We start from the raw sequence: 12,784 nt of genomic DNA, 5'->3' as shown, positions 1-12,784 counted from the left end.
GCGGCGCATTTTGCCGGAAAATTTATTTATTTCGCTAGCACGGCCGCGGAATTGGCGCTCTCACTTATTCTCTCGCAGCTCCTCGATCTTTTCGTTAGGTGCACGTCTTCTCGTTCCGCACATAGTGCCAGAGGAATAATCAATTGGCAATTTCGTCGAGGATTTGCTGAAAGCTCGTTATCTAGGTCGTGTGAGAATTCATTTGGAGGTTTAAAATGGCGAAAAGGAGAACGCAATATTAATGTACTATAATTAACTGCTCCTGGGAGGCCGGAACCGGATAAACATTTGCCCGAGCGAAATCACTGCACTACAACTTTCCTGTCCACAGACGTTTTTTGCGGACACGTTAATCAACTTTTTGCTAATATCAAAAAGCTCAGAGGGAGAAACACATTATTTTGCAGCAGGCGTGGCGCTGGAGCACAAAAGGGCTAATTCCTGCCCGAGCTAGCAAGTGAGCGAACGCGGGCGTAATGAAAAACGCGCGATTCTAATTAAAAGCGAAAGAGCAGCCAGCGCACTGCTGAAGTAAATTTAATTACGGCTGAATCGCTCTCCAGCGTCCGCCGCATGCGAATTTGCATATATAAATGCATAGGTATAACATAATACATAGGTGCAGGTCTGTTTGCACAATTCCAGCAGCTCCGCACAGCCCATACATCAAGATAATCTGGGCGAGCAGGCGCTAATATCGTTTCATTTCGGCGAAAGTTAACCTCGGCTCCATTAAGCCGGCTCTCTCGGGTTTCTCACCGTCGGCGCGGCGTCAACAAATTCCATTATTCTTAAGTAACATGTGATTATTTAATGAATTCGGAAGTGCCGGGCTGCGGAGGAATGATATGTTGACAAGCGGCGGCATCCAGTAATGAGGTGCACATGTTCCCTACCCCTCCACGTCATCTCCGTCGACGCAGATTGTTCCTGATAGTGACACAAGCTATATTTGTGCCGCTGCCGAGAGGGCCGAGCAGGGCGGCAATCAAACGAATTGCACACCATATCGCTGACAGGGACAAATAATAAGTGGGAAAATACAAGGTGTGTTCCTCATATGACGCATTTTCTTTGTGTGATCAAGCAATGCATATTTACCTGACATTCAGAATGGAACCATTCCTTCTGGTGAGTCTTTGGTTTTCCTTTTGCTAAATTATCTCAATCGTTATCTAAATATTTAACGAAATACCACTAAGCCTCTAATCTGATGGTTATCTCTGGCAAATGAACTAACAAGGAAAATTGATTAATCCAAATTTTCCTCGTTTGTATTCGGTAAAAGCGTATCTGAAACCTCAATAAATCGAGCAATTAACCTCAAGTGTTTAGAAATTCGTGTGATTTAGACTTTTGAGATGTACTTAAATAAAAGTTTTGTACATGAGTAGGAAAGTGTGTGTTTAGAGCGTTTTTTCCCTTCAAAATAGTTATTTTTATTTATTTCTGTTGGATGTATTGTTGTTTCTTTGATGGATAAAATATATATTTTTATCATATCAGCAATGTTGCGTATGTATGAGTATATATAAAAGTGAAATTGTTCTTTACAATTAATTGCTAATTGGAGTTTTGATTGTTAAGTCAGATTTAGACAAAAAATAGATCTGACAAACAAAATTTGGACGATAACACTTTTGCGAAGGACATTCTATCTCCGACTTAAAATTTAAAATTGAGTAAAGTGGTGCATAAAATAAGTAAAAATCGGAAATCACGAAAAATTAGGAAAAATTAGAATATAACAGTGAAGAACGCCCAAACAGTTGATTTTGACATTGAAATTGCTTGAAATATACTTCATCATGCTAATTTCAAGTCCATTGCTTTATAATACGTAACAAAAGAATATTAGTTAACAAAGTTAAACGCGCAGTAAGAAGTATGAACTGCACAATTTAACCGAGCACAAATCTGCTCAAAACTTCAAAAATTTAATTTACACAAGGCGTGTCACTCAAGCTCTTGTGTCTTGTGTTGCTCAGAGAGATGCTCTTTCCACAAGAGGCTTAGCTCCTTTCCCGAGAAAAGCAATGCGTTATGCGTTTCATTAGCGCATGTGTTCCACCCTGATACGGGCGTAGATAACGCAGAAAGACTCGTGCGGCGGCCGAATTCGCCCCTTTTTCGCCCTGGCCGGCCGACCGCGATAAGATTGGAAAAGGCAGGAAAGCGTCTGCCGGTGCATTAATGTAATAAAAACGATGAGATCAGCGAAAATGGCGGCCAGGTGTGTTTGCTCGGCACTTTGTCAGTGGGCTACGCGCTAATTTCCAACGCTCCGAGGTGCTGACTTGGATTGCTTCCCAAGTGACTTTTTCTGCCTCGGTGAGCAGGAAATTCTGCAGCCGCACGCAGACCAAAAGGAGAAAAATCTGCTCACGGGAACTTATGCTTTTTGCGCTCTCTTTGTGATGTCATCGACTCTAATTGGTGCTGAGTGGATTTGCTCCTATGTCAAACTGGCTTTAATTTATTACCGCCACACCAACGCGTGAATCATAAGGGCTAACGCTTTGGCAAACACTTTCCAAAACTATACGATCGAAGGATGAGAAACAAACTGAAATGTATGTGTTAATATTACTAAGGATGCTCGAAAATAATTTATTTTTTTTTATTTCAATCATTGTCTCTGCACAAAATAATCTGTTTCATAATAAACTTTTAGGACAATTATTAGGTTTTCTAACGTTCAACCCGTTTACCAACAAATTTTTTCTGACTCTGCCAAGAGCCATAAGTGAGGTAGCCGCATGCTTCTTTTCCGCGCAAAACGATAAATAATCGATTTCCATGAGTGGACCATTGGAAAAACGAATGAATAATTTTCGAAAAACATGTCCACTCGATTCTCTGTGAATAGCAACCACGGGAACTCTAAAATGGGGGAATTGCTCCCAGAAAAATTGAAAAAGAAGGCGTGGTTCAGTTGCAAAGTGCGGGTAAATTGTTCATTTTTGCTGATATTTTCGACTAAAATGTTGATTACATCATCGATATGGTTTTGGAAAAAAATTTGTCAAAATATTTAAACATTGCTCATTTGATGGCCTGAAAATCATAGCAGCCACATAGAAAAAAATTATCGACAGACTATTCCACACATCCCTACTCCCTACCTTTTATGAGAATTTATTTCCCAACACGAGATCCAGATTTAAAAAAAAAATGCGATCAAGCAGCTTCAGCAACCCTTTGGGCAGAGCAAACAAGCGAAAGATACGAGCTCAATTGGCAACACGTTGCAAATAATAAGCCATCCTACTTCGAAATGCAAATGACTTTATCCACCTAAGCCAATTTCGGTTCTCACCGGCGGCTAGATTACAAATTAATCGCAAACAGGTGATCGCTTGCAAGCAACTAATTAGCATGCACACGCCATTCTGGACCGGACAAGTTTCAACCCGTCTTGTCTCTAGTGTTGTATCGCACAAAGTGCAACTACTGCTACAAAAGGCACTCCCGGGGCGGGCGGGCGAGCGGATGGATGGACGGGCAGGCAACCCTCGTCAAGCCAGGTACAGGAATAATTCAGCTGCTCTTTCTCATTTTCTTACAGCTGACCACGAGGCGAAACCGCCGAGACGAAAGCAGCCAGCACCTTCCCTCCGCTCTCATCGCCGCTGCTTTATGTAATAATACCCGCTCCCTGCTTCCCTTCAGGCATCTCTTTGTGCCTGAAATTTTCATTCTGCGGCACTAATATTTTATGATGCCGTTAGCACAGCCGAGAATCGCAACCGCACCGACTCTGCTACTGCTGCGGATCGCCGGGTCATTACAACTCTCAGCCAGTGAGTGTGTGCGTATGTTGTGTGTGTGTGGAAGAAGATGCACTCTCGGTTTCAGGTTACACTTCGCCACATGAATGCGCGCGCGTGTTTGCTTTCAGCTTGCCTGCGGCCTAGGCCTGGGCTGCGCAATACGCTGTGTCATTGTATTCGTATATGATCATATGATATTGCTCTGCTGAATATTTTTGTGCGCTGTGTTGCTGGTATGGGGTGGTGTTCTGCTAGAGTCAAAAGCTTTCATATTAAGGAATCCCTTTAAATTCTGATTTCAATGTGGATGAGGTTACCCGATTAGAGTAGCATCATAGGAACGGGGGTAAATTATATATGTGTGTTAATGGCTGGTATAGGTATAACTATGCATGAATCCATAAAGAGGGGCTATTAGCCAATACTAAAGTGAATTGCCTAAGGTAAAACAGAGATTTGACTTACTGCTGAGAAACTAAATGTTTAACTTGTCTTTACTTATCTTCAAATTTTTTGAGGGAGTTGTTAAAACTGATAACGTATCAGCTGATCGTGTCATGTATATCATGCCCAATTTTTGTTAATTAATTATTATTAATCTTCAGGTTTTTTAATAACCAAACTCACACAGAAACAGAGTAAAACAATCCTGTTGATTGCAGAAGTATTTGTACGTCGTGCTAATTCTTTAAGGAATTTATGTTTATATCCACATGAAGCCGAGATAATGCATGACTAAAAAGGAGCTACTGAAACTGTAAATGACAAGGTGAAATTAGTCAACAAAGGCCCCTCGTGATGCAGGGATTAAGAAGGCTCATACTTAATTCCTGCCCTTGTTCAATAACAAAACTCTTGTTGCTTGCATCACTAGATTACAAAGCGCTTAACGGCACAAGCTCAAACTATCACATTTTTAGGTTGATGATAATGAGGATTTTGAAGCATAAAATGAAAAATACACGACGCTAAGTTACTAACTTTCCGTGTAGCAACAAAAAGCTGTTGAAGAAAAGACCTGATGAAAAAATGCGTTTGCAGAGGCAACAACAAAGAAGCCCAATTACGCAGTTGTGGTTTCCCATCAAGCCGAGTTAGTCTGAAGAGCCGATTAATTACTCTCCTTCTTCTTTCTTGCTCCGGTTTGTGTAAACGAGTTTTTAATTGTTGTCGCCGGACGAGAACACGCGCGTTTGATTGCGTGAGCTGTGTCCGCAGTTCCCGATTTGGAAGCATTATTAAAACCGTGCGTGCGTTGTGAGTCATTTTGTGGACAAAAAACGAGAAGCCTACCTTGTACAGGAGCGGCGGAGGCCAGCAGCAGCGCAGGTAGGACGATCAAAAGTGCGACCGCAGATGGGCCCATTGCAGCAGCAGCAGCTCTCTGAAAACATAAAACACGTACGATGAGTGAGAGTGTCTGAGAGAGCAAGGAGTTTTGTGCTGACAGAGTGCTCCTTCCAGCGAGCATTGTATATTTTTACGTCCTGCCCGTCCATAAAACCGGCCAATATTGTTTCCTGAATCCGAGGCTTTTGGATTTTTTACGAACGAGAGCCGTTATTTCCTTGCAGTAGCTCTCGTGCTCAAATCTACCTTATTTAATCAATTTTTTTGCAAATAATATTCTCCACAGGGCCATCATCAAAGCTCGAAATACCATCAAAATATGAATACCTGATTCAGTTTTGGAATCTTCACATCTAGAGGATTATCTACAGGAATTAAAGAGAGCTGCCAAATTTGACAGGATTATTAGAACTCGAGGCGGCCGTGTTTTGCAAGCACATGGCGTTGAAAGAGCAAAAGTGTACGTGCAGAAGAAAAAAAGAAGTAGAAAGGATCAAGAGGCGAAGTGAATACGCTTGTTTGTGCGCGCCGTAAACAAGAGGGTGGAAGAGAGAAAAAGTGAAAAAGCGGCGTATTTTTTGTTCTCGCAGCTCTTTGGCTCCGTGTGTGCGAGAGAGCAAAGTGGAAAGGAAGCAGGAATGCCAAAATTAAATTTGTAAATGTCATTAGGCCTGAGTGCCTGAGCTCTTCATATTTGTCCGAGTCATGCATGACTGGGGGAGCACTACACCCATCCATTATCAGTAATGATACCCGCCCGTCGTGCTCGCAGCCAACTCTCCAGCAGCCTCTTTCTTTGTTTGTGCAGGCCAAATTATATACGCAGCCAGCTTCGTCTTTTTCTTCGCCAAGAGATGCTGGATGGCGCGCCATTAAGACCTTTGTCATTCAATTTGGAGCCGCCGGCGATAAAATTTTCATGAACTCACGAGGTAATATGTTGGCTGCCGGAATGATTATTGAAAATGTGAATGTATCTGATTGGCAGACATCAAAGGGACTTTCACTACGAGCGGCGAGGGAGCAGACTGAGCAGAGGAGTCAGTTTGTGCTTCATAAAATTTTCAACAAAATCGACTGGCGATAAACAGCAGTTTCGCATTTTTATTGTTGAAACGTGCTGCGAGCACCGGTAGTTAGTTTTCCATTACAGAACGGCACTCCGTCATTTCACGAGTCATTAAGTTGACCGCTGCGTTTATTGCCACAACTGCGAAAAGAAATTTATTTAGTGCGACCAGTGTTAACAGACTCTTTCAGCCTTGAGACAGCCGAATCGCTGCTTGATTGGTTAGTGTACGGAAAACTGGTGGGGAAACATATTTGCTGGTAATTTTTGTGTTAATTTTTATGCTAAGACTTATTTCATGAAACTATATACACCCTAAAATTATCCTCACAAGGAGATCCGATTTTTCGAACTTGTGGTGAGATTATTTCTTTTGAGTGTGGCACCATTATAGTACATTTGTTTAAAAAGTAAAGAGAGAGTAAAATTTTCAGCAGTTTTACTCTTTACATTTGACCATGGCAAGAAAATCAAAACTTACACATGCGTGTGGGTCTTTCTTCTTTACCAACAATCTAGTTTGTATTTGTTAAGCAACCACAGAATAAATACACGCGGCAGCCACATAAACAACCCTTTTTCCATTGTCATTTGTGGCATTCTAAAAGTTTACAACTTGATTAAAATTTAACTGGCGACGAGTTAAGAAGATGTAATTCCATGATTAAATCTTTCCAGGGGTCTGAATGCGTCCGATTTAATTTTATCGTTTGTGTGTCTCGGCGCGCGCGGCGTTTATGCGTGTAGCGCCGTTAAAAAGTCTGAGAAGAATTTAAATGGAAAGAGAGAGGCACTTCTTTTGGTTGCAGCACCCTCGCGGACAAAGAACCATTTATTCAAACGAGGCAGCTGATGCAGGCAGAACAAATTAAAAGCGACTTTTTGCGGCCGGCGCACAATTTCACGCTGCCAGAGAATTGGCGGCATAATGAAGCCATTCAAGGCATCTGTTTCGTCAGTTCGTCACTGAGGGCCCATATGTTGACGCCGAGTTATAATTAAATCATCACTCCCGCGCAAGAGATGAAAGGGAATTTTCGCCTTGGCTAGAGTTGCGATGCTGCTTAGGAGCCGTGAAATTGTTGTCAATGCGACACACCAGCACATTTGCTACTGCAAAATCAGGCAATATTTGCTCGGCAATTCTCTGCAGACGTCAGCTCTCTGCAATAAACTCGGATGCTGTGTACCTTGTGACTCCAAGCTGGGCTTCTGACTTATAAATGAGGAATTAATTGATTTTCTTCCCTTGAGCTTGAACCTACAGCGAGAAGTTTTAACAAAATCTGTCAATATTGAAAACGGGGCATTAGCTAAAACTAATATGATTAATATTCGATTTTGAGAACATTATATAAGAAGTGAATAAGTAAGTGAATAATCTGTAATAACGTGATTTGAAGGTAAATTATTTTATGATGAAATAATTTTAGTTGAATTATTTTAAGTTGCATAATATATATTACGATTTTTAAGCTGCGTAATGAACACAAAAATCCTTTGCATAGAGCCGGTCATGTCAAGGCATTGCAAAAAGGAAGGAAAATAACACATGAGCTTGCTAAAAGGGTTAAAAGCCGGTATCAGTAGATGGGTCTAATTCCGAGTGCGGAAAACGCGGGCAAATGAGGAAAAATGGAGGAGGGCGTGTATGAATGTGTAAAATTTTGTTTTGACTGACACGCATCTCTCGACTGCTCTGCACCAGCCGAGGTCCAAGCGTTGCGCAAATGGATGCTGGCAGGGCCGGAGCGGTGAATAATTAAAACGAATAGCGCGCACGCGGCAGCTCCAAGTCGTTAACACCTTTACATTAATTATGATGTAATGGAGCGGCGCGCATATGAAAGTAGTTAAGAGCATCATCATCGCCATTTCGCCAGCGCCAGCGTTGATTACCCGCGCGAGATGGCCTTTTTGCGCGCGCGTGCTTCTTGCATTTTACTCGGGCAAGCAAATTATTTCGCGCGTGTGTATATACCTGTTACTTAAGTGTGCGTCTGCCGCCTCGGCGAGCGCGTAATTTAGCTAATTAAGTTCTGCCGCCGGCGCTCGCTCCATTTGACTTAGAGTTCGGCTAACTCGATCACAAACTATTTGATTCGCTGCTGCGCTCAAATTGAAAAGTTGCTTCCTCTCGCCGAGCCCTGCCGGCGAAGAAGAATCAGAGCTGCTCGCTTAATTGCAGAGTGGATTCGCGTGGAAATCAAAACTTGGAAACTATTCTTCAGACACGGGCTCATTTGGGAGCCGCAGATTTTCACGGAATCGCTCATACGTGAAATTGCTTTCTGAGGAGCTCTTTAACCGAAAATAATCACAAAAGTTTGCACAAAAACTCCTATTTCAACTGCAAGTCTACAATAGAAAGCACATTTACATCAAGATTTGTCAAATTCTCCATGGATGCTGCTCTAAAACCCTTAACAATACCTAAAAGATGGGAAAACAAAATCTTTTGAAGAAAATTACATCGTTGTTTGAATAAAAAGGATAAAAAGTTAAATTTCTAAAGATATGTTCACCGTTGGTCACAGGAAGATTTCTTGGAAATGGAAATTCTGTGACAAGGCTAGTACTTTCAGCTATTAAAAATTAATGTTTTGTTTTCAAAACGCTTGCTTAGTTTCCTACACAAAAATTACCAAACAGATAGTACTTTTCAAACTAACATACGTCCTAAAAATAAATTGAAAAGCAACTTTTATTTTGAAAATTTTAAAATCAGTTAACTTTTTCATACGACCATGTCAAATTCTTTATGGATCATATTAATTTCTTGGGCATTCTCTAATATTATTTACAATGGCCAAGTTTTTTATTTCTAACTAGGAAATTAAAATAGTTTTAGGTTATTAATAACGTAACTCTGTTTTTGAGACATTTTCATCGCTGGTTTTTGTATATATGGAGTATACAATATATTTTCAGCAAAAATTTATATCTACATTTTTGCTAAAAATAAAACTGTTTTCAAAAAAATCATTGGCTGAAAATCAGCTATAGAATGGAGGCCAATATTTTAATCTGATTTTTATTTATGTTTTATATAGCATTGGAAATTGATAAGCCGAGAAGCACCAATAATATAATTCTTTGGAATTGGCTGGACTTGCAAGGTTTTCAATTTAGCTTCAACCCAAAAAACTTTGTGTATGCGTAACACGAATAACTATAATTATTATTGATTTTTTTGGCCACAAAATAAAATTCAACCAGACCCAGATTACGGTTTCATGCGCTGTTTTAAATTGCAATTTAGTTGACGATCGCTTCTATTTTTGGTTTTGTTTCCAATATGGCAGACATTATGATATGAGATTAACTCTAATGCATGGGCCACCAAATAAAACATGAACGCAGCTTTAATTAAATAATGCTTTGAAGTTTCATCCTGATCAAAAATTTAACTCAAGGGCTGATTGAAATTACGTCACTAATTCGGAAACACATTGCACGTGACCAGCGCTCAAATTGGCAATCCCGCGGACAAAGCTGGAAATTTTCACATCTAGTGACGTAAAGTGGAAAATTTTGAATTCGCGATCAAAAAGTGGCGTTTTCGGTCAATTAGCCGCGCGGCAAATGAACCTGCATGATTAATTTGCGCGCTGTCGAAATCAGCCCGCACTCTGACGATTCGCGCACAAAACACAGATATATAATTAATTCACCCTTTCACCCGACGTTTGCATTATCAAATATTGGCGCACGTGCCGGCATTTGTTGTTTGCGACCGATTCTGATATTGCTTTGAAGTTGGCTGCATTTGGCAGCGCGCGGATTATTTTCGCGCCCGCCGGCAACTTGTGGACCTCTGTGTTTCGACCCGTTTTTCCCCGTTCGGACTGTGAAAAAAATATTCCAGCCCGGCGCGGCGTGGCTCGGCGGTCTCTGCGGGTTCATTTCATGTACAGACATTGTGCATAAAAAAGCGCTCGGCCGCCTTGCACCGCGAGCGCGGAATAATGCTCTTTTTAACGGCCCTGCGAGAGAGCGACTGCTTTGCTGTTGCTGCACTCCACGGCCAGAGGCGTTTTCATTGTTATTATACACTATGTGCACATATAGAGCCGTCTGTGTGCCATATTATTATGATTTGAATAGAAAACGGCGCATGAACCACAGCAACTCGTTCAATATTCACGAGGGGGTTAGAGATTTCTGCTGCTCTCAATTGATGCCTTGCATATAGCATGGATAATGTTGATTCTACTGAAAAATATAGCACACACTTTTCTGCTTCTTTCAAAGAAAAAAACACGTCTTAAAAGAAATCGCTAGCAGGATGGGTTTTGGTTTTAAGATGACCACACACGTACTTCCACCTGCACTTCTGGTTTTTATCATGAAAAGTCATAATTATGTGGTGTATAAAGTATATATATGATTTGTATTTTACAAAGTGAGAATATACGAATAAATAAAAAGATGAGGTAGGGAAAGTTGTTGAACTGGGAGGTGGAAAAGTGGGTCTTTAAAAGATATCTCTCGCATAATTTTTTATTGTCATTCGTGTTCAACATCTGGTGATTCTACTGTTGTGGAAATGATTTTTTTTCAGGCCGTAAGATCACCAGCCCGTTGGCTCGCATTGTTAAGGCATTCTCAGGAGTGTCAAAGTAATGGGTGGTATTTGAGCAGTTCAGAGATCTAATACTGGCTACCCAATGTCAGAGATTGCAAAAAGTGGTTAGTTTAGTGACTCAAAATGCTCTCAAATTGCTCAACGGGCTGGGAGGCGCACCGGCGCCGACTCGCTACTTGCTGGTTTGCACCTTTCCAGCATGCGTGATTTGGCTTCACGGGACGAATTTCTAGCGTTTCAATGCAGTCCTCGGTGCGGAGGCAAGTTTAGTGGCCCTTGAGTGGGCTGGCTCCCTGTGCTGCCTGGTGCGCCCATGTTATCCATTCGTGGTGTTATTGGAACCCGGGTTTCAGCATTCGTGCTAGTGCAGTGCGCGCCCTTCCAGATCCTCGGACAGGAAAAAAAGAGCAAAAAAAGATCTGATGTCCAGTAGGACAAATAATGTTGCAAGTTAATAACTGGTCATTAAATTAAATCATAAATCCACACAGTTTATAAGAGTTGTGTTAATCAAACTTAAAATATTTCATTTTGCGAATGATATCTTCTTTATATTTTAATTTAAAAATAGCGTAAGATAAAAGATTCAATTATTAAAAAAAGCGAGTTTGTCTATAAAACGGGCGATCAATAATGGAATGGGAAGTCCACTCCGCGCCTATCACCACAATCACTGGCGAATCAGTTTGGACAACAAAACGAGCTGCAACATGCACGGATGAATTTCCGTGAGTGGTTACTGTGTGTGTTCACCATCGCGATTTCGGCAACAAATGGGCAGCCAGCCGAGCACTTTTATCCGCTTCTTGCATCATTAATCATCGAGCCACGTCCAGATAAAGCATCTCTCGCTAGCCTTTGACTGGCGGGCAGGCTAATTCGAAACCGTGGCACTTATGGACCGTAAAACGCCCCACCCGGCCGCAACGCCACCCCCTTAATGCAACATTCGCGTGCGTGACGTCACGAGTGGTTTTGTTTTTCCACCAGCGGCCGGGTCATGAATGCGTAATGACTTTTGTAATTGTACTCGGCCCTGGCGCGTTCGAATCACCAACAGCGAATTTTTTTCGAATTCGAATTTTTTTATTTTTTTTTTGCAACAGGGAAAATGATCATCAAAATTTAATACCAGCACATTGAACACAACGACGAAAATAACTAATTTCGCCAGCAGCTGCTGTTTGCACGATAAGAGCTAACTTTGTATAAGGCAATCAGAGAGGAGGCACAACAATAAAAAAACACTCAACAGGAAGTCGAAAATTAATATATTTACAGGGAACACAACATGTGCAGTGCTGGTGACAAAGATTTAGAATCTCTCCATATGAATGAGCGTGTGCGTGACCATGCAGAAACAAGAATGCATGTAGAAGTGAATGAAGTGCAGCAAACAACTAAATGTCACACATGAGGGTGCGAGTCGAATTGCATATTGTGTGGTCATGCTCAATGAATTTTGGATTTGAAATTTTATTTAAAACAACAAAACAGCCAGTCGAGTTGATCGTCCCTTGAAGTGCAGTAAACTCGAGGAGTTGAAGATAGCTCAAGTTCAAGCTTTTTGACAAATAGTAAGCATGATAACAAAATAAATGAAATTTCAAAATAAACTTTAAGCAGGCAAGTCAAGAATATAAACAGATATTGGGACCAAATCGGGGTTATCAATGTTTAAACGTTTTCTAAAGATATTGCGGGAAGCTTCTTCTATTGACTGTCAATAAAAGGCAAAACCCTTAAGGCGTGACCAAAAATTTGACCCTGTGAAAATCAGGAAAGCCATGAAAAACAATTATAACATTAGCGTGTACAGTAATGAGACCAATTTGTCTATGAAGTAGCTCATTCAAGGCAGTTGGCACGAGTGCCTAACGCGAATGATGATGGATCCTAGGGTCACAGAGCAGATGCCGCTCACTTATGGCTGCTGTAACTTTATTACACCTCTCCATTATGCAACGAGCGCAGCGTTTGCTCTCGGCAGCTTCAATCCAAACT

General features: G+C 41.2%; 1 protein-coding gene across 1 annotated transcript in view; it reads right to left on the bottom strand.

The window, feature by feature from the left end:
- The window catches only part of LOC135934027 (uncharacterized), a 170,762-nt gene that overhangs the window by 144,275 nt on the left and 13,703 nt on the right, over positions 1-12,784 (bottom strand). The window contains exon 2 of the mRNA XM_065475535.1: positions 5,067-5,157. Within this exon, the coding sequence (XP_065331607.1) occupies positions 5,067-5,139 (73 nt within the window). The 5' untranslated portion in view covers positions 5,140-5,157. The remainder of the gene's footprint in view (positions 1-5,066; positions 5,158-12,784) is intronic.

The sequence above is a fragment of the Cloeon dipterum genome, chromosome 1 (assembly GCF_949628265.1).
Source record: "Cloeon dipterum chromosome 1, ieCloDipt1.1, whole genome shotgun sequence".
Lineage (NCBI taxonomy): Eukaryota > Metazoa > Arthropoda > Insecta > Ephemeroptera > Baetidae > Cloeon > Cloeon dipterum.
This window is presented reverse-complemented; position numbering and strand designations above follow the sequence as displayed.